The sequence below is a fragment of the Calonectris borealis genome, chromosome 2 (assembly GCF_964195595.1).
Source record: "Calonectris borealis chromosome 2, bCalBor7.hap1.2, whole genome shotgun sequence".
Lineage (NCBI taxonomy): Eukaryota > Metazoa > Chordata > Aves > Procellariiformes > Procellariidae > Calonectris > Calonectris borealis.
This window is the reverse complement of record NC_134313.1, coordinates 53455069-53477104: the sequence shown is the minus strand read 5'-3', so window position 1 is coordinate 53477104 and position 22036 is coordinate 53455069. Positions and strand designations below refer to the sequence as shown.

The following is a 22036-nucleotide window of genomic DNA, read 5'->3' as shown; positions in this document are numbered from 1 at the left end:
TTTAGAATTATTGTTTGTGAGAAAATTATCTGTCAGCATACTGTGTATTTGCATTTTGAATTGATTTTGCCTCATTTACTTACACAGAATGCACTGGTATTGCAGCCTCTGCTCATTTTGTGAAGCACAAGAAGGATCTGTCAGGTTTCTCTTATTAAGAATATAAATGAAAGCCTAATAGAATGCTTAGAAGTTAATAGTGTGCCCACTCATTGTTTGCATAACAGAAAGATAACTTGAGGTGTTTGGGCATTGAGCTCTATATTGTATTTGATATACAGAAGTTATAACATGTTAATACATTAATGAAGCGATGATGTAATCCTTGGAACTAAAATTATTTTTATATTCACAGATACACCATTACTTTATAAAGGTTTTCTGCTAAATGTTGAAGATGGCTTAGATTTGATGCAGTAATTACTTGCTGTGGTCTGATTTCTGTGAAGTAGCTTCATTTTAGAAGTAGTGTTTTCACTGCAATGCATAGTCTAGTTTGTAACAGTATATGCTAAGCTGCTTTTCATCTGTACTATGGGATCAAAGCTGCTGTGTTAATCAAGTGGTGGACTGATACTTTCTTCTCTGGTATAAGGAAGGGTTAGAAGCATTAGAGAGGGAAGTAGAAGTACTGTTTAAACAGCTTCAAGATAATACACCTGGTAATCAGCCAGCAGTAGAATTGTTAAGAGTTCATGTTTGCTCAGGCTTCAGAAGTATTGTAACACTAGCATTAAAAAAATATTTTCAGGGATTTTTATTTGAATTTTCAAGCCTTTTCATGTAACTTTAAGTTGTTTAAGTGAAGATGATATTCCTAGTTAATTATATAATTGCAGATATTATTATAATATTAATCATGTATATAATATTATTAGATTAATGATTGTATGTTTCAGGCTTTAGAAGATGTCAGCTGTCTATAAATTAGTGATGCAAAGACGCAGCAGTCATCCCATTACGCAGAGAACAAAAATTTAGTCCATTTATTTCACTGTCTGTGGCATGAAAGCAATGGATAAAAATCCTTCCTTAGCCTGCTTTATAGCTAAATTGGATATATTTACACTTACAGTCACTGCTGCAGGGTATAAACATTCATGATGACATTTTCTGGGGATGCCCTCATACTGTTGTCTCCTGTGCTTATGTCTCTGTCAGCTTAATGTAGAGTACTGTTTAGTCAGAAAACAATTTGTTACTGACAGAGCTCAAAAAGCCTGATCTAGGTACTATATGGTAAAAATATGTGGCCGCCTAGTCTGCAGAAATTAATGGGTATCAGTTATTATATTGACAGTACTGACAATATTGTTGGCATGTGTAGAAATATAGTACTTTTAATATCTAGATTTATATCTAAATATAAGTCTTAGGACAGATGCTTAATTAGTTGCTAGCTTTTTCTAGGTATATTAATATACTGTTGTGTAGAAACTACACAGTGGGATTTAGCTCTTGAGATGATTTTTTTTGATGCTGAGCTAAAAAGAAGGCACGTGCTTTCTTGGACCGCTACTCATTAAAGTAGGAATTCTATACATTAAGATTTTATAAAATCAGGGGTTTGTGTCTCGAAATTGGAATATGTTAAAACTGTAAAATATTTAATAAATTATATGGGGTTTCATCAGTAAGTATCTCAGTGTACTTTGCAGACTGCAAATATGAAAAGACAAATTACTACATAACTGTGAAACAAAGTGCTCTGTAAATATAAATGTCATAGCAGTTTAACACTACTGTCGCACTCTTGGTAAGTTTCACATAATGATCTTTATAACCAGATAAGAAATATAGAGAAGTTCCCCTTTCTGGTCCTTTCCCCTTCCAAATGTGCAAGCTTTGGCTTCTTTTGACTGTGAGCCTGAGAAGGAATCCTGCTATCTTAGAAGACAATTTCGTAGCATGAGTTGATTTGGAAGGCATAAAAATACCTTGTTATCAAAAGCTATTGAAGCTGCTGTTTAGTTCCCTGACTGTCTTGAAAATTGTATTCATATTTCCAAAAAGATATATTTGATAATTAGCAGATAAATCTCCTTCCATTATTTTTTTAAATGTTGTAAATAGTCTCATTGTTGTCTTGTAATTGTGCAAATATGATTTATTCTAAGAACTATTAATCTTTGCATTGATGTAAAATATATTAGTAATGTGTTACACATAATAAAAATAACTTTCGAAAAATGTTGCTGAAAGGGAAGCAAATTGATAAGAGAAACTAAGCTTATCCAAGAGAGACATCAGTGCACCCTTGATCACTCATGATTTTATCTCCTCCTTACAATTTTCAGTATCTCTCTATTGTCAAAGTTAAATCCTACAAATACATAGTAATATTCCACTGTGCACAAAAATTTAATTAGAAACTAGCTTACGCAAGCTATTATTTCATTGAGACGTCTTATGTACTTTCCATTTTACTTTTAGCTTTTGTATACTGTCATTAATGTTAAAATCACTTGATTAATATTTAAAAATGTTTCATGTAGCACAGTCCACTCTTATGGATGTTAAAATAACTCAAACTGACAAATTTATGACTTTCATACCTTAATTCTCAGTTTGGATGAAACTGAAACAAACTGAATTTAATCAGAGCTTTAATACTGTGAATCATCATAGAATCAGAACTTCTAATCAATTTCACTACCACTCCCAAATTTCCTTTGGAAAAGATCTATTAACTGAGAACTAAGACACATGTAATAAACCCTAATAAATATTAGCTTAATTTTATGAACAAGGCAATTCTCTTGTCTTATACCATGATTTGGAATCTGTAACCCTTCCTGGGTTACAGGGAGGGTTACCCTGGGTTACTAAGTGTAATGTTTTCTGGGTTTTGGGAGTTGGCTTTTGTTTGTGAGGGTTTTTTGCGGGGTTTGTTTGGGTTTTTTGGTGGTGTGTTGTGGGGTTTTTTTTTTGTTTGTTTGTTTTTTGACAGCGGTTGTTTTGTAGTAGAAACCCAAATGAATCTATACGAGTTTCTGGTGAACACATCACAGATTCAGGGCAATAGTTGTATATGGTATAGAATATCATATGTCATAGAATATGTATGTTTATATACGAACAGACTCTTCATCCTCTATTGCTGTGGTTTGAGCAATTATTTTAATTAGGTATTTGAATGGTATCATGGTTGTCTAATTTTTCTTTCTCTTTAGAGAGAAATCAAATATGCGTAATGGTTCAGTTTAAATTAATCTTCTTGCTTAAATGCAAAGGAAATGTGGAATATATTGGGTCAAATTAATGTTTCTACTTTAGGACAAAGATGGAGACAGGGCTGTCCATCATGCAGCCTTTGGTGATGAGGGTGCTGTGATAGAGGTTTTGCACCGAGGCAGTGCAGATTTGAATGCTCGCAACAAACGCAGGCAGACTCCACTTCATATTGCTGTCAACAAAGGTCATCTGCAAGTTGTGAAGACTTTACTGGACTTTGGCTGCCATCCTAGCCTCCAGGTAAAGTAAATATTAATATAGATTCACTTTTTAGCTACTGAATTTTATGATTTGCTGTGTGTAGGTGATAGAAGAATTATGGAAAACAGGATTGAAAGGAACAGACCTTGTGAAGTTATCTTCTACCCCAACATGTGATCAGCTGTAATAAAAATGCTATTGAATCTATTTGTTTTCTTGACAGCTAGATAGGCACCTGATTTATTCTAGTCAGTTAATGTTAATTGGTATTTTCACAGACTGTAGTTATCTGTAATTGTTCACTTTCTCTCCAGATTAATTCCTCCTCTATCGAATCCACAGCTGTTTGTTCCTTCTGCAAGCTACAGCTTTGCATTATTTGGCTGATTGTACTGTGGAATGTTTTGCTAAGAGAAACCTTTTTTCAGTATTGACCTATCATGGATAGAATTATTTAGCTGGATTCTCTTTTAAATGTTCAGCCTTTTATCTAAAAAGCCCTCATGCATAGGGCCTCAAGTACCATAATTTCACAGGGAGTTTTATCTATAATGAATGTGGCGGAAGCCGTGACATATGAGTGCAACCTCCTGTTGAGATGGTAGAGTAGAAACCTGCTATCAAACAAGCAGGCATCCACATTCTGCATGAGCTGAATTCTGCAGCCGCATGCAGTGCATTAGTAAAACAAATCAGAATGGGTAAGTTTGAAGAGGTTTGCAACAGAAAGAAAAAGCTGTAATGTCCTGGGCAAATCAAGATACGCAGTAATAACACATTTACCTCCTCGTTCTGCCATGTCAATAATCAGTGATTTTTTTGAAACTGTTTATCCACATAACAAACAATGAGCAAACTTTCTTGAAATTAGTGAATATAGTGATGGGTTATTTATCTGCTTCCACCTGACTTTATAGGTACTGTCTTGCTCTTGCTGAGGTTGAGCTTTTAGCCAGCTAACATACATCCATCCAGACCCTATTCAGTATTTGTTGAACAGTAGGTATAATAAGGAGTGTGATGTGTTAAGCCCAATAAAGGGTGACTGTATATCATATAATGATGTGTGATATATGGGTAGCCAAAGTGGATGTGTCTGACTTTACAGAAAAATTCAGTAGAATGGTGCTATGAAACTCCATCTGGAAAATATAATTGTCATTGAAAATAATGAACTTGCAGATTCTGCATGTGTGCTGAGGAACTCCGATGTGCAAATGTGAGTAGGCGATTGATTTGGTGGATGAGAGCACAGGGGAGTCAGACTGAGGCATGACTGGAATTTAACTGGCCAGCACTCTACTACTCAGGCCAATTCACTGTGTAAACAGTAACATATGTTAGTCTGTAAACCGTAAATTCAGGAAATATGATCAATTAAACCAAATAAAAGCTACATAATTTAGTTTTGGCAAACGGGTTTACACTGGTTCAAGTGTTTCCATTTTCTGGCACTTTTTGTTTGGCGGTTTTTGATTCTCACTGTAAAGATTGTAAAGATTTGTTTTCATATTAGTGTACTGCTAAAATGTTCAGTTCCTGTATTAGTCAGTTTGCAGTTGAGTCAGTGTCAGTGACAAAAGACTTCCTGACTTATATGGTGTTAGAATTTTACTGGAAGCATAAATCTAAAGAGTTTGCCTATATAGCAGCAAATAAGCTTAAATGGATGTGTTTTCTCACTGTTAGTCTAGGGCATTCCTTTTCAGTCCAACCATTTGGGTCCTTGAATAAGTAATGTACAAAATGCTTCTAGGAATAAAAAGTATTTTTCCCTTATTTGGGATATTTGAAAAATAAAACATCAAGCTAAAAATATAAATTCTTTGCCTCTTCAATTATGCACTGAAATATTTTCATGTACCTTGTGTAATGTAATCTGGTATTAGCCATAACAAATTTAAAAGTTTAATATTGCTTATGACATTGGCCTTTGCTTCATGGAAAATGATCTGCTTCAGTTAAAACAACAGATGTGGCTAAGTTTATTACTTGGACTGCATTTTATTTTGATTTGCTTATGCTTTTATTTCACACTGTCTTTTCAATCTTGGCGTTCATTACTCAAAATTCCCTGCCTCCTTCTGCCTGACTAGTCTCCTTTCTGTTGTGTTCGTTTTTGTGCTGTCCTTCTATTACTCATAAATTGTAACTTGGGCATCAACTCCATCTGGATATGAGGCATAGAGAAGTTGATATCTACACCAGTGTCTTGAGTACTATCAGATGCGAGGCATGCTTAAGCTCTGGGTTTGCGTTCTGGTAGTAGTGTAATTGTAGAATACTGGAGCCCTGGGTAGGATTACCCACGGAAGCATTTGCAAAACCAGAGCAAGATCAGAAGCAGCTTGCTCTGAACTCTGCAGTGTAGCAACACTTTAAGGTCTGAAGAGCTGGTTTGTGTTTGTGTAGTTTTCCTAGTGATATTTAAGCATCTTTTTTCTTTAATGTGGATGCATGCAAAAATTGATGTAAGCTGTTTCTGGTTTTAGGATTCTGAAGGTGACACTCCACTTCATGACGCAATAAGTAAAAAGCGTGATGACATCCTTGCTGTATTGTTAGAAGCTGGAGCAGATGTTACGATCACCAACAACAATGGGTTTAATGCTCTTCACCATGCTGCGCTAAGAGGAAACCCTAGGTAAAGATTTGTTTTTAAAGATTATTTTATCATTTGTAAAAGGCAAAGAAGTGCATGGGAGGGTAGAATTATGGTATTCTTTCAAAAGATCCTTAAACCTTGCATGTAATTATATTTCTTAAATTTTGGTGTGGCTTAGATATGCATCTTTCTAATATTTGGGAAGCCATTATTAGAATGAAGCTACTAGTCTGCTTAATTTAATCTGTATTCAGGTAACTCCAAATCCCTGGGAAATTTCCTGTCGTACCTGTAAAATTTTGCCAATAAACGTTTTGATAAGTAAGTTATTGAGTAAGATCTTAAGACGGGATCTTAAGATAGGATTTGTAAAAATGTTTCCCTTTTCAAATATTGGAATTGGGAAAGGGATTTGAGTTTTTAAGGAATACTTTTTAGTGAATAATTATTAAATATACCATGCAGTTATAAAGTGATCTTAGGATTGTTGCGTTAAATTGTATTTGTTAGTATTAGAAACATTTAATTTTGTTTTCTTAGAAGTATGTATAGAAGGAATTTCTTATTTCAGCTTTTATATAGCAGCTCATCTGAAAAAATCAGTTTTAAGGCATAATTTGTTTTATGCTAGTTGCATACTATACATCTACATTCAATCTTCAGTTAAGATAGCTTTCAAAAACTATATTGCATAGATAAAACTTAATGGAAAAATTGCTGCATTGCTGGTTGCTTATTATGTTGTGGATATATGGTATTCTTCAGAACTGTCATTCTAGCAAAACTTCAATAATATTTTATCGTATGGTGGAGAATTCAGTATAGTTTACATGAAATAAGAAATGTGTGTGTTTACTTGTTTAACTTTACTACTAAATTGTACTTTTCAGTTGAGTGAAGTTGGACAAATAAGGCTGTATATTAATATAGGAATAAAATCTGGGTTAGTCTTTTAGAGCATAGCTATCAAGACTGATAATTAAAAAGTAAACATAAGTATTTATATATGTATATGGAATACAATCACACTTCACAAAGTAAAAGTAGTGGTTGGAAGTGTTGATAGGAACCATAAATGTGTTTACAGTTTTCTACAGTGCTCATAAAAGGTCTGTAAGAGAACATGTCAAGGACCTAGTGAAGGGAGCTTATTTTTGGCCTTCAGAAGACAATTCTTTCAAGTCTGACTTGGTAACTTTTTCACTTAATGTGAATTCTCCATATTTACATGACAGCATTAGCCAGGAGTACTGTTTCCTGTCTCCAGTTACCTAGGTGGGGTATTTCTTGTTAGTTTTTTGTTCAGCGATGCTTTCCTGAGGCTCTTGTGATAGTTGGTTTGTGTGATCGTGATCTCAACATGAGATGCAGGGAAGGTGTATGGAAAAAAAGCTCTTCGTAGGGATGCTGAAGATTTTTCTGTAGGTGAATGTTTTGGGAGCAGCAGGCTTTTTCTTTGACGGAGGGATCCAAATTGTAGTTCAGACTGGGTCAGTTTGACGGTTGGTAGAACGAGAGGCATAGTGCAATTTTTCCCAGAGTCCTCTCTCCTTTACAAAAGTTTTTATTGGAAGAATAGGAAAATATTTCCAGTGTTAGTGATTTGAACCCTGTGTAGGTTCCCCCATACATGGGGTTTCGCTTGCATCTAAAACAGTTAGATATCAAAAGCTGTTAGAACATCTACTGTTTTGGTTGCAACTATATCTGAACACTTCTGAAGCATGTAAAAAGAGAGAATGTCTCCATCACAGAAGTAGTAGTTTCATTTGTTCACAGCATTAGATATTTTACACATCAGCCTGGAAAGAAACTCATGAAGAAAAGAAAATCTATTTTGAATAGTTTTTTTTTTTCCCCCAGCCAAAAAATTATTATAATAGTTTGATTCATTTAGGAGTTAAGCTGTATTTTCTTTAAGACTTAGAACGTCTTAGAACTATTCGTCGTTTATTTCATTGCTGATTCTGTAGTTCTATCACTGGCCTGTTTCTGAATGAAACCAAGGGTTTTATATTTGCCACTTTCTTTTTCTAATCTGATACAGAACAATGGATATTACTAATCTGTTAAATGCGCTAAGCACAAGCTATTTAAAACACTGTTAAAAATAACCTCCTGAACTTTAGCTTGTAGCTGGTATGGGTCACAAGTAGTACATAATATATTCTGCTTGAAACCTTACTTAAGGACCTATCTTTTCTAATCTAAGCTTTCCTGTTTCACCTAAGCTGGAGCTTTTGTGGCTTTAGGCTGTGGTGCCTTATGTGGAATACAGTGCACTAAATTCCCCTTAAAGGTCAAATATATAAATATGTTATTTTATAAATGTTATTTTATAAAAGTTAAACATATATTCATATGTATATAAGCGTGTATGCATATGTATGTATATCTATACTTATAAAATACTTGGTATGTTTGTAAGTATCGATAAAGTCCATATCCATCTTCCTTGTTAATGATAATAAAATAAATGCATGTGTTAAGTGCGTGGATACAACAAAGCGAACTAGATTTCTATAGAATTTTTTGCAGTTGATATCAAATAGGTATTTGGAACCAATTTCCTGTTCAGTGCAAAACCTATTCTGCTTCTTGCTTAAGTTCTGACCTTTACTAACAGTAGGGAGATAGATCTCCAAGGAAAAAAAAAACACATAAACTATGCTGAGAGGAACATTTGCAAGTTTTTCATTTTTCATATGAAAATAAATGTTCTATTTTAAACATTTGAATATTAGATAATATTATAAGAAAGATAGCGATTTATGTCAAACAGCTTAGATTTTTCTCAGCGCTTAATCTTCCATGACAGTTTGGCAGCATTTGCCAGAAGTCAAGGTATAGTGTGGAGCGCATCCTATTGTTAGTGGAATATTTCTCCTTTTAATAATTTGCTTCTGTTCAGGTAAATTGGTACAGAAACAGAACTTTTGTTTTTCATGCTAATGTATAATGTTGAAATGTAGAATGGACGTTATTCAGTTTATGCTGTAGGTAAGTTTAAAATTGTGCATGGGAGATAGAGCTAAAAAGAAATTTTGAATGAAGTGTGGGGAAGTTAAGATTTTATTTAATTCATGGTTTCTTGTTCATGATTTTTAACTGAATCAGTCATATTAAAAATGCATTTATTTTGGACTTTTTTCAAAGTACTGTGAACCTCAAAGCTTGGCAGACTTTGCCTCTTCAGTGTTAATGAGATTTTTCAGACAGAAAAAAGGAGAGTAAAATTTGAAAATACATACAGGTTGGTTATTTTTGCCATGTTATCAACTCTTGGTTATGTTTGATCTATTCACATACCTGTGACTTCAGATTTTTGAGCTGAAGACATGACTGTGAAGTGTAGGCGTATTTTATATCCGTTGCCCCAGTTAGTTTTAGATTTGCATTGTATCTTGTGAAGAGAGCTTTATTCACACTGCAGCTAGCATCTTAAATAGAGGCTGCTTTTAGAGCTGACCTGACTTTTCACATGCATACGACTAGTTCTTCAGAGGAATAAATTCTGCTGGACTTCAAATCAAAAAAATTAAAATATTGGGGTAGGATGCAGATTTCATATTGCTGCCCGATAGCAGGGAGTATCTCATCTTTGTGTTCATAAACTAGCAAGTAGGAGATTGTGATTTAAAATGGAATTATACTTTTTCCCCATGGTTGTCTTATTTAGTAGATCTCTCCTTGTTTTTAGACTTGCGAATGGTTTGAACTGGTTGGCAGTGGAATTTTTAACTGTTTTTAGTGATGTATTTGAGAGGTGGGGTTTCTTACCTCTACTTAGTGTTAATGAGTGTCTCGGGGACTTTTGTGCTGTATTATCGTGTGTATTGTCTCACAGAGACAAGTTGTGAGGTAATCAAAGAGTTGTACCATTATTTTCTAAAACAGTAAAAAGGATTTTTTGCTTTCATATTTGCAGTTCCGACAGTAAGTGTAGGTTGAAGCTGAGTGCAAAAAAAGCATGCTCCTAAAACCTCTTATTAAAGTATTATGTCAGAAAATGCTTTGAAAGAAGACTTTTGTTCAAGTTGATTTGGAGAAAGAATATAATCTCCATGAGCAAACCTATAATTAGATGGCAGATTAGCCTGTAGCTGTTGAGGTCAGTGACAAATTTATTATCTTTAAATAGTAAATAACATGCCCAGCATGTGCAAGATGGCAAATACAGTTCCTACCCTGTGGAGTTTCCTCCTTTGTGCAATTTAAAAAAAAAAAGGGGGGGGGGGGAGGGAGAGGGGCATGGGAAGAGAGGTGCCCAGTGAGCAGACTTTCCTTCCGTTGCCAATACTGTTCATGATTGCTTGCTTTTGATCAGGTTTTTTTGGTCAGTTCTGTTACAAAGGGCAACAGACTTGAGGAAAAATACAAGAGACAATAAATTATTGGAAAACATGTTTATTTCACTGTTTACCTATCTTCTTTATAAATGTTATAAGAGATCAATTTTCACTGAATATGGACAAAATATTAAACACCAGTAGCTGTTTATTTACAAATACAACCTTGAAATTTTGGAATATAGAATTTACTACACTACTTTGTTACCTTCTATCTTCGAGCTGCCTAGAATAATTGAATTCAATTGCAGAGAGCACTGCATAATTACTCTGAGCAGACTTAGTGTCCAGTTTTAAAAATATGAAAAATCCTGTAGTGATCAATGCATAGCTACAGCTGGTTGAAGGGGACCAAATCCATTGAAGAGGTGATTTGGTTCCATTTTACCAGCTTTAGCAAAGCATTGGAGTGCAGGAAGGTTATAATTCAGTAACACATTTTTAAGTACACGAACAGTTCACGATGTGGCTTTCTTCCCTGTTAGGCGTTTTGTTTCTAGTCAGTGCAAATTTAAATTCCTTCACTAATTTGGAGACAGCAAAATGGAAAGCTGTGTACCAGAAAGGCCTGTGCACTATCCAGGTTTGTTCCTTCCTTGACTATTTCCTTGAGGCTCTTTGAGTAAGTCTCAAATCAAATTATAGTTAGTTTTAATTTTTTTCTGTCTGCAATAATGAAATTTTAGAATAGCGACCAGAAACTAGCCTTACAATTTCTACTCATGTAGAGTTCCCTTGCCTCTTTATGTTAAACTTTACTGGGGAAGAAGGTTTCGGTTTCCCCCCCACCCTCCCCCCCATGCATTTTCTGGCAGGTTCCCTTTTGCAGCTGCTTTAAGGCTGTAGTTGGCTAGCACAAGTATAAATGTCAAGTGCTTTCAATTCCATTACTATATCTCTGGTTAGTATTAACTTTTTAGGAATGATTATATAATATAGCAGGATAGATAATTTTTTTTTACCCTGATCGTATATATAAAAACGTTTAACGCCAGAAAAATAGAGCTTTTAAAGAATTATCTGGGGTTGCATCTGATTTCTTCTAAATTAAGGTCCTTAATACATTTGTGCATGCTCACGTAGCTTTTTTATGTTGTATGCTGAATTCTTTTTGAGCTTTGACTGCAGTGGGACGTAGGGGGCAACCTTAGTTCAAGCCATTTGCTAGTAATGAGTATGTCAAGTATAGTCTACATCTGTTTGTTGCATAGTCTGATGCTAGTGAGAAGACTTATGTAAATATATTCCCAACACCATGTATCCTAATAGAAACATAGCAGGTGTGTCACTTGGACTTAAGCATTAAAGATGGCTATAAAATTAGTTTCTATTTTTACCAGTTATACAGGAACTGTTTTACAGATACAGCTGCTCAAGTGCACTTTTGGATGGCAATACAGTTTCATGTACTGGCCATATCGGGACAAAAAACGGCTGTGGAAAAAAAGCCGTGTAGCATTTGATAATGTCAGCATCTGTTATCCCTGTCAGTCACACAGTTGAAATGTTTGAGTTACAACTGTGTCAGCAGATGCCCAAAGTTCAGCGTGTGCTGAGTTAAAATTGAACAGCTGATCTAAGTGATGGATGTGACATTTTAGAGTGACTGGATATGTATTCTTAGAGATATGCTAACATGAACTAGCAGGAAGCAATGTCAACATACAATTTTAACTTCTGTATCACTCTGAACTGTCATTTTGTTTCGGAATAGCATTGCAGTGTTACACAAAGAAGAGGAGAAAGAACACAACATGATGAATTGTTACCAAAACCCTTCCAAAAGAAATCTAAGCTGTTAAAAAGTTGGTCTCATTATATAGTGGAAGCCAAATCAATTGGTGGTAGGGACAGGAACCCTTCAGGAAAAGAAGTAAATGCTTAGCAATTAAACCCTCTATAAAGCTGGTGGTAATACCAAATTGCTTCTGTGAGCGTGATCAAGTTCAGTAGCATCGTTCTATTTAGAAAAGCTACTATAATTTGATTTGTTTCCCACTATAAACCAGGTTTTAATTTAAATGTTAAGATACTGTGGTCTTCATGCCAAAATATCTGCTCATAAGAGAAATAGCTTTAAAACAAATATTAGTATTTTACTTAAGAAAATGGTTCTGATAATGTTTCTTCTTGTATATATGTTACTCTGTAATTTCAGGTAATAAAAATAGCATGCTATGTATAGTATTAGCTATTTCATAATTATGTATTTAAAAATAAGATTCTCCATCTAAAAATGGTGCATTGCCTTCCCCCTCCTCCTCCCCCCTTCCCCCCCCCCCCCCCCCCCAACATTTTAGTAAACACAGGGGTGCAGTTAAAATCTTTAATCTGGGCCAAATGTGCCTACTTATCATGGACGTATCCTATTTAATAACTGCTTTTAGAAGGCTGCTGTCATGAATAGGAATGGCTGGATTGATGAGCCGGGAGGTCTTTCCTTGTATTTTTCCTTGTTCCTGAATTCGATGTTGAGTGTCTTTACTTAGGGATGGTATGCGCTGGTATATTTTAATTAATACTACTTTTAGAACTTGAAACTGTTGTAGGACTATTTATCATGTAGTTCTTACAATTTTCTGGATGCTACAAAGTCATATTTTCATGGCCAATTTTCTTAAATTTGGATTTTAAATAAATTGAGCTTATTTGAAAAAAGTATTTAAGATTAACTTACCTTCTAGGTTGTAGTTGTCATTTGTGTTTTCATTTAGGAATCTGTCAATAGCTTTAATCCGCTGACTAGCAACTGTGGCCTAGAAATCTCTGTATTGTCACTTTCTGTGCATAAACCTGACACTGCACTTTGTATCGAAGAGCTCAGTGAGCATAATAAGTGCTGATTTGGAGAAAATTCTAACTTAAGTCTCATATATTAAATTGCAGAAGTTATCATACTGAATTATTTTGGCTATCCTTTTCTCTAAATCACAGCCTTAATTTCTTAGCTGTTTCTACTTGTGTCTTGGTTGCAACCTGTAGATTGAATATTCTATGGTAGATGTAAATTTAAATACTACCATCTGAAGTACACAGAACTGGCTGTGATTAATAGAACAATGGCTTGTTTTTAATGAGATACGTTTTGGTAATCAGGCTTTTAAGATTAGTTTAGGAGCTATTAAGGGAGGAGTACTGGTAATGATAAATTTTGCAGCTATGCTGCAGTCTTAATCGGTGTGGTTCGAGGGTTCATTTCCAGCCTTGTTTTGAATTCTTTGTTTACAACTAATGTTCTGCTTATCAGCTGTTAACAATTCTTCCTAGCCACTTTTATAGTCACTTAATTTAATGTTTTGTGATTCGTTACTAACAAGTATGAGTTATTTTGGCAATACCAGCTGACCCTTAGCAAGTTAATTTGTCACATGAATGTCATTCAAACAAGAGGGAAACCTGTTTCTTCCAACAGCTGTTTAGTTTCCTCTTACTGGTTGTTCCGTGCCTGCCAAAAATACATACTTCTTTACATTCCATAGCATTGTATGTTCATATGGGTACATAAAGAAGTATGTACTCTGAGCAGGCACACACAGAGTTGCTCGACTACCTGTCAGAGGAACTTGAAAAGTATTTTGCTGCTTTCCGTTGCTGTCATTAGGTAAAACTCAGGCTGTCAATTCTTTGGAAGAACAATGTTATGATTAACTGATGGTAGAAAATAAACTTACTATTCTAACTGAACTTCGCAATGCAATTTACCTGCACAGTGGCTTAAAGCAGGTTATAGTTCATTGTTCTGGGATGGCATGGACAATTAGAAGTGCATTTCCAGATTTTTGCGGTCTCTTGCTGTTCGTTCTGAGTGACCACATTTGAGTAGAGAGTTGAGTTGCTGGTAGCTTTGCAGCATGTTTTCCTGGAATTCGTAGTTGTATTCCACTGTAAAAACTTCAGCTTCCTCCCAGGTCTTCTAGCAGATTTCCATGCCGGTATATAGTTTGCATCTAGTATCCTGAAGGGAAGTATAGACTCATCTAATATGGCAGTTATAAACTTACTTTCCTACCCTCCCCAATCCCACTTCCATGCTTTTTGCATCCCATCCAGTATTCTGCAAACTCTTTGCAGGTTTATACTTATTTCCACTGTAGTTCAGAGTGGTTTAGAAACAAAATAAAATTAAAAAAAAAAAAAGAAAGCACATGCCACTGGTGATCCTGCTTATCGTAAAGATGATGACATTGAATTATGAAAACAACCTCTAACTGCTGTGACAGGATTTGGATTGTTAGGCCGAAGGTCACATGTGAAAGCTGATACCTAATCAACACTTCTGTAAGCAGCTTTATCTCATTTTTTAAAATTGGCACTCACCTGCTTCAGTCAAAATCTTGTCCATGCTTGAAATATTTATGACAACTAAAGAAAAAACACCCTCAAAGAAACAAACCCGAAGTTTAACCCTGTTTTGTCAGACTCTGTGCGCCTTGGTTTGGAATGGTAGTTAAATATTTGACGTACAGTACGGGTTTGACTTCTAAGGGGCTGTCAGGTATAGCTTATAGTTGCTTAATTTGCATTTCAGGAGTTGATTGGGGTTACAGTAAAGAGTAAGCTTTGTCTTTACAGCATTAGAAGGTAAATTTGAAATAAGCTGAACAATTAGTAAATGTAATTGTCGTAAGGAAAGCTGAGAGCAGAGGAAGTAAGAATTTCTGCAGCTCATGACAAAAACGTAGTGCAGCTGATAGAGAGCAAATCAGAGTGTAGCAGTAGCTAGCACAGTACTACAAGGAGAAACAGCAATGCAGCATTAGAATCACAGCAGTCACATTCTAGTTTTTAAGTAGGTTGTTTTCATGTACATCTGAGATAAAGCACCTTGAAAATTTTGCTTAGACCTACTTGAGAACTCAGCGTTGCACTACCACACTGTTTATTAGATTTTCTTTTTAAAGTTGGTAATTTTTCTTAGTTGTGCATAGGAAGATAAGAATATATTTCACTGAAATGAACAATCAGTTAATGGCATTGCAATTTTTGAGTTTGTTCTTTAAAAAGAATTCTGCCTACCAAGCAAGTTGGGGTTTCTTTGCTATGAAATTTGGACTAATGTTGTTTTCTTTCAACCTGCTCTTTACACTACAAATGCTTGCTACTTTAACACACTCGAATTAAGCTCTTCCCAGGGTAAAGGGATTAATATAACAATAAAAAAACATTCTAGTAAATAAGTTATACATGCAGAAAGTCATAGGCATCCTTTAAACGTGCAGAATAATGCAGGTCTCCTGATGTTCTATTACCTGTAAGCTTAGTATCATGCAGCATTTGCAGTTGGAAGAGAGGTAATGACCTAGAGACACATCAGCAGCAGCCATCTCATCCTGAGTGCTCTCTCACTCTATTCGCTGAATCAGCTCTTCATTACATGGGAGGGGGAGGCAAGGGGGGGCGAATGTCGGTGCGTACAGTACCTCACCACCTTAAATAGATAAAACTTAAAAGAAAAAAAAAAGGCATAAAGACGGGTGCTTAATTGGCACCTGCTGCCTTTCTTGGAATGCTAAAATATGGATGATGTTGTATAGAAATTATACCTTATGTCTGCTGGACTGAGAGTTAAGACTCCAAGGATAGATGCTAGGAAGCCAAGGGAAGGTGAACTTAGCCCACTGTCAGATGAAAATAATCACAGGCAAAAAGAAAAAAAAAAACCCAACAAAAAACCAAACCGAGCCCCCAAAAGTTGGAGTCGCTTCCAAAAAAAAAAAAAAAGGCACCAGAAAAAAGGCGGTCGTCTCCCCCCTCCCCCGGCAAATATTGGTTTCTTCTAGTTCCTTAGATATTGCACTGCATCTTTTCTTGCTTGAGGTTATGTTTCCAGGCTTAACTGTAGGCAGGTCTGTGTTGAAGCCACTTTCCATCTTCAGAGGTCAAGTCTGCTAGCGAGGTCAGGGCTCCCGCACGCACACTACAGAAGACACTGACCGTATTTCCCACTCAGAGGGCACCAGCAAAACTGTTACGGCTTTATAGGCAGCTAAGCATTTGAAACATGCACTCCCAGGCAAACAGGCTCTCTTGTGCCTCTCTCTTCCCTGACCATATTTAGTCAACCATTGCAAAAAATAGTCTCTCAGCTGTCGATTGTCGATCCGGCGGCGGCGGGAGCGGCTATCCGGCGCTCTGCCGATTGATTGTGCAGCCTGCACTGCCACCGCCGCCCCGCCATTTGTCCCCAGGTTTTTTTAGCACTGCCAAATAAAGCGCGCGCTCGTGTTTCCAGTTCGATTTCCCAGGTTTTCACTGAGCGTGCGCTGCGGCTGGTAAATCCTGATGAGGTTGTCGCTATACTTAGAAAGGTGGCGGGGGGAGGAGGAGGAGGAGAAGGGGGAGGGGGGGCAGCCCCGCGGGTAGCCGGGCAAGCACCTCCGGCAGGCGGAGGGCGGCGGACACCCGCGCTGCGCTGGCGGGCCGCGTAGCCCGCCTTCGTGCTCGGTGGAAAATGCCGGGAGTGGCGGGGGGGGCCGTTTGGCCGGAGGTCTGAGCGGCCTTGTGTACCTCTGGTTTTAAGTTTTCAACTGCGAACCGCGGTGTTATTTTATGAGTAAGAAGTTGGTGCTGATTTGCGGCCCCACGTTTCCATATTCGAATCGAGTTGGAAGTTATTTGAAAAAGGGATACCTTTGCTTTAATTAGTAAATGCGTATCATTCCCTACTACTACGTTTAATAATTCCGTAGTATTCTGTTTATAATGCTTAGCTATAAAATTACTTTTAAGAAATAAATGCACGTGTGAATTAGGTGCTACTGTTCTCTGAAAAAACTCAAATGTTTTAGAAGAAAAGCGTAAAAAAAGAAATCACGTGAACAGCTCAGTCCATTAATCTGACTTTCATGTGTACAAAATTGGCCTGTAACAAAACCAATAACTACACATTCAAAATATGAAAAGGGGGATTTTCGTATTCGTAGGGAGTACATGCAGTGTTTTCCTCAGCAAAGAATAAAGTAGCTGAAATTTAGCCATTTAAATACAACAGTCAGGAACCCAAATACTTCAAGACTTTCTCTGCATTTTTCAGACAAAATTCTTTGTTGCTCAGGAGCAAGAAGAGTGAAAAAGCTGGAAATCTCTCCATCTAAAATTAAACTTATTAAATGAAAATGTCATCTCAATGAGTATGGATGTAATTACTAGTTGTAGTTACTAATATATTGAAGATGTAGTTACTAGTATATTAAAGATCAGTACTGTAGGGTAGAAAGCGAATTGCAAAGTCCTGAACGGACCACTCTCTTGGATTTACACTTTCCTTGCTTCCTCTTTCTGTGTTGACTTTGTCCTGTGCTTGGTAGCTGCTTACCCTGTACCTTCTGTTGCAGTGTAGCTTTCTGGTAAAAGTCACATTTTTTCATTTCTCTTTCTTCAATTTCATAATCATACACTGACGACAAAATTGTTAGGTAAGATCTAGGCTAATACAGAATACTTTTTTGTGAATTCCATGTAAATTTATATACCTCATTGTTTCTTCCGTTTCATGTATATTGAAATCAATCTTTCAAATATCAAGAGATACTTGAAAATACCGAGACAAAAAGAAGGAAACAGCCTGCTTGCTTAAACTTACGCTAACTGAGCCATCAGTCAGATATGAAATATTAAACGCTAATTTCATGATACAGAGTGCTCAGTAATATCAGTCTAAGGTATTGATCTGTTCTTTGTTACTTGTTCCTGAGGGGATACTTCCTCCTTCGTTCTTCCGGCGTAACTCCCTGTGCTGCACAGCGAGCGTGTGTGAATCAGATCAGGGAGCTGATTTGGCTTGAAGTTGTGTGCTGATGTGCACTTAAGATCATATCGTTGCCAAAAATAGCACTGTCCTGCTCCTGTGTTACTTCTTGCACTATGTTGGTACAAATATTTCCTTGGCTTCACAGTGAGCAGGCTCAGAATACTATTCTGTATAAGAAATAATCCAACAAAAAGGGGTGACTTTTTAGATGCTGTGTTGGGACCACTTTTTTTGTTTCTTGAGCAGAGGTGGACAAGAATGGGATTAGTAAAAAGTGATCTTGCTTCTAGTTGTGTTTTAAAATGCATGTCGTACTACACAGCCTTAAAAGAAAGCTTTGCAATTGAAACTCTCTAAATCTGATCTGTTCCTTCAACTGTTTAAGGATATAACAGGGAACAGGTGAACAGGTTTAGCTGAGCCAGGGGTGGCAATAAGTGGAGAAGAGGAGTGTGTGTGTGGGGGAATACTTCAAGCCAGGATTGCTGTAAAATGTGCTATGAAACTATGTCACACTGGATAGTGGAAAGCTGACCTGAGGGAAGAGAATGGCAAGGGAGTAGAGAAACTTGTAGTAGAAAGTGCACTGAATCATTACAACCCCTAGAGATATGATTCCTGATAAGTTTATGCTGATCTAAGACTTTGTTTTTGGAAAGGACAGTCTGCCTTCCCTGCAACTCTAGCTTCATCATTTCCTTATTCCTGTCGCTTCTAGTGATCGTAAAGTCACAGGGTAAGTTGGATTATCTCATTGATCTGTCTGAAAGCAAACTTGCCAAATCGAGAGTCTGGCAGGTTGCTTCGCTCACTAGACAGTGACATGTCTGTAGAGCCAACATAGTGCAGCAATTGAAGTGCAGGGAAGAGCGGGATTGTGTCTTTCAGTAACAATTTGAGTTAAATGTGCTTATGCTGATTGTGACGTAGCCTCTCTATTTTTTTTAATGCCTAAGTATCTGTTCGTTAAAAAAACAAAACAAACCCCAAAAGGCCAAACAAACAAAACCACCCCACAAACCCCCAATCTTCCCTGTTTAAATCATTCTGCAGTCAATTTGTAGTTGGTAGCAGAGAATCTTCTCTAGTTTTTCTTTATATTTTTTTTTAAGCAGGGTGGAAGGATGCCTTTGCAGTTAAGAATGCTAAATGTGGAATCTTTTTTATACAGTGAGGTGCTAGTTTCATCTTGCTTACAAGTACTTTTATCTTGTAGATTTTTCAAATAGAATCATAGAATGGTTTGGGTTGGAAGGGACCTTTAAAGGTCATCTAGTCCAACCCGTCCTGCAATGAATAGGGACATCTTCAATTAGATCAGGTTAAATAAATCCATTATTGTATGCGGCATTCTCAGGTAATGCTGATGAGCATCTGTAAAAATTCCATGCGTAAAGTACTGCATGAGGAAAAAGATTTTATATGTAGGTTGATAATAATATACCATATGTTAAAACTTATGGTCATAACAATGATGATTTTTTTTTTTTTGGTATGTCTAATGTTGGTAACTGGTGTTGAAACAACTGCTCTATGTGGCTAAAAATGAATTAGTGTATTGTTCAGATCTGTGGTGCATTTTATGTTGCAAATATAAAATTCATACTGTTGAATTTGCATTCTGCTATTATTTATAATTTAAATACATCATATATATGTTAAGCCGTGGTTCCAGACTCACTAAAAGCCTGAATTAAAAAAAAAAAAAAACAAACTACTTATGTGGCAAGGTCAAATTAAAGGTGCATTCAGCAGCAGCATTTGCTGTTACTCTTCTACATCTCAAATGAAATGTAACACAGTATAAATGGGTGTTCCTTCTACCAAATCACTTCTAACTATTAGAGCCTGGACTGTCATTTTATGGAGATGAATTATGTGAATTATGGTGGGCTTTATAAGTCACTGTACCCCCAACAGCTGGGCCTGGGAAAGCAACAGATACCTTGATATCAGCCCCCTATACACACATAGGCTTTCCTGTTACCTTTTTCACTGAGCAGGTGTTTAGCTCCTATGAGAGAAGAACTAGTTTCCTCACCCCCTTCAAACCTTTACAGACAACTTCCTCAGAAATTTTCACTGAAGTTTTTCTTTTGTCGTCCCATCTAGAAAATTTCAGAGCTTGCAAAAGATCATCCAACTGAAAAAGGCCCAAAATCTATCAGCTTCCTGCTAATCTGAAAATACTGCAGACCAACAAATGCCAAAGCTTACCTGTTACAAAATTTTTTTCATTAGTAATGCTTTAGTAATAATCCTTAAATAGCATAGCGATGACATAATTTCAATGTTCGATAAGAGTTTTAAGCATCTTCTCAATAATCTTTGCAGCTACTCAGTTAGCCATGTATTCTGTAACAGCTGAATACGCTGAAGACAATAGTCTGAAGAGTTTTCTTCAGCTGATTTCATGGTCAGGGTTACCGTTCGATTTGCTGATTTCTTGATCTTTTCAATACAATTACAGTGAAAGTAGTCTGCGTTCTGTTTTAATGTATACAAGATGAAAGCAGTTTTCAGGACTATGTCTGTGTTGTGGTTTGAAAATGGAGCAGTACAACTTGGCTTCTTCTGTAATAATTTGTGTGGAAAAGTGCATAAAGAATTCCTGGGTAATTGGCGTGCAATGTCAATTCACTAATATGACTTTTTATCATGCAATGCATGCCTGTTCCAGTGAGTACTGTTCTGAATGGTAGCCACTTAGCTGTCAAAATTTTGGCAGCAGCTCTAGAAAATCCTGCAAATAGAATAGCTGTAGGAAGGAAGGCTGCAGTGTGAAGGAACAGGATCCCTGTGCATTGAAAGAAACTATCTCTCAGCTAATGAGGAGGATGCAGCCACTGAGCATCATAAAAGAATTTGCCATTTGTAGCATATTAATATCTTGCAGAATTTTAAGGTGTCATGTCCATAAAACCGTCCTTCCATCCTGCTGTCCAGTAATTTAGCACAGTCTGGAAGAGAGAGCGGTGTGGTCTCTAACTTGCATAGGCAGAAGCAACTGAGGAGTAGTTACTGGCCCTCTGATGCTTCGCTGTGAAAAGTAAGATAAAAATCTATTACACATAGAAGCTGTTTGTTTGTTTTGTTGGTCCTTCTGTTTTTTCAGTAGGACTGATGCATTTTAAAAGCATCTAAAAATGTAGCAGGCATCTCATTTATATGAAGACAGGATGGGATTTAGCCCCCGGATATTTTACAGTTGAACTTCAGATGAAAATTTTCCCGGGATTTGACAGCAAACTAAATAGGAAAAGATTTGAAAGAGGATCTGGTAAGGTTGGCACTCTTGCAAATATTAGGATGAGTGAATTTTTTCATAGCATACAAAATACTAAGTCAATTAATTTCTTCCTTTTCTCTCAAAGATGAGAAGTGTTAAAGAAATGGCAACAATAATGTTTCTGAAGTATATTCACTTCTCAATGCATCTGTTAAAGTGTGTGAATGTACTTTTGTCCTGGTTTCAGCTGGGATAGAGTTAGTTTTCTTTCTAGTAGCTGCTGTAGTGCTGTGTTTTGGATTTAGGATGAGAATAATGTTGATAACACAGGGATGTTTTAGTTCCTGCTGAGCAGTGCTTCCACAGAGTCAAGGCCTTTTCTGCTCCTCACACCACCCCACCAGCGAGTGGGCTGGGGGTGTGCAAGAAGTTGGGAGGGGACACGGCTGGGACAGCTGACCCCAACTGACCAAAGGGATATTCCATACCATATGACGTCATGCTCAGTATATAAACTAGCGGAAAAGCTGGTGGGGGGTCCAGTGCTCAGGAACTGGCTGGGCATCAGTCAGCAGGTGGTGAGCAATTGCATTGTGCGTCACTTGTTTTGTATATTCTTTTATCATTATTATTTTCCCTTTCTTTTCTGTCCTATTAAATTGTCTTTA

General features: G+C 36.6%; 1 protein-coding gene across 9 annotated transcripts in view; it reads left to right on the top strand.

Annotated features, from left to right (window-relative positions):
- The window catches only part of MIB1 (MIB E3 ubiquitin protein ligase 1), an 86428-nt gene that overhangs the window by 33846 nt on the left and 30546 nt on the right, over window positions 1-22036 (top strand). For all 9 annotated transcript variants that reach the window (XM_075141996.1, XM_075141995.1, XM_075141994.1 and 6 more), the window contains 2 exons: window positions 3277-3474; window positions 5928-6079. In XM_075141996.1, the coding sequence (XP_074998097.1) occupies window positions 3277-3474; window positions 5928-6079 (350 nt within the window). The remainder of the gene's footprint in view (window positions 1-3276; window positions 3475-5927; window positions 6080-22036) is intronic.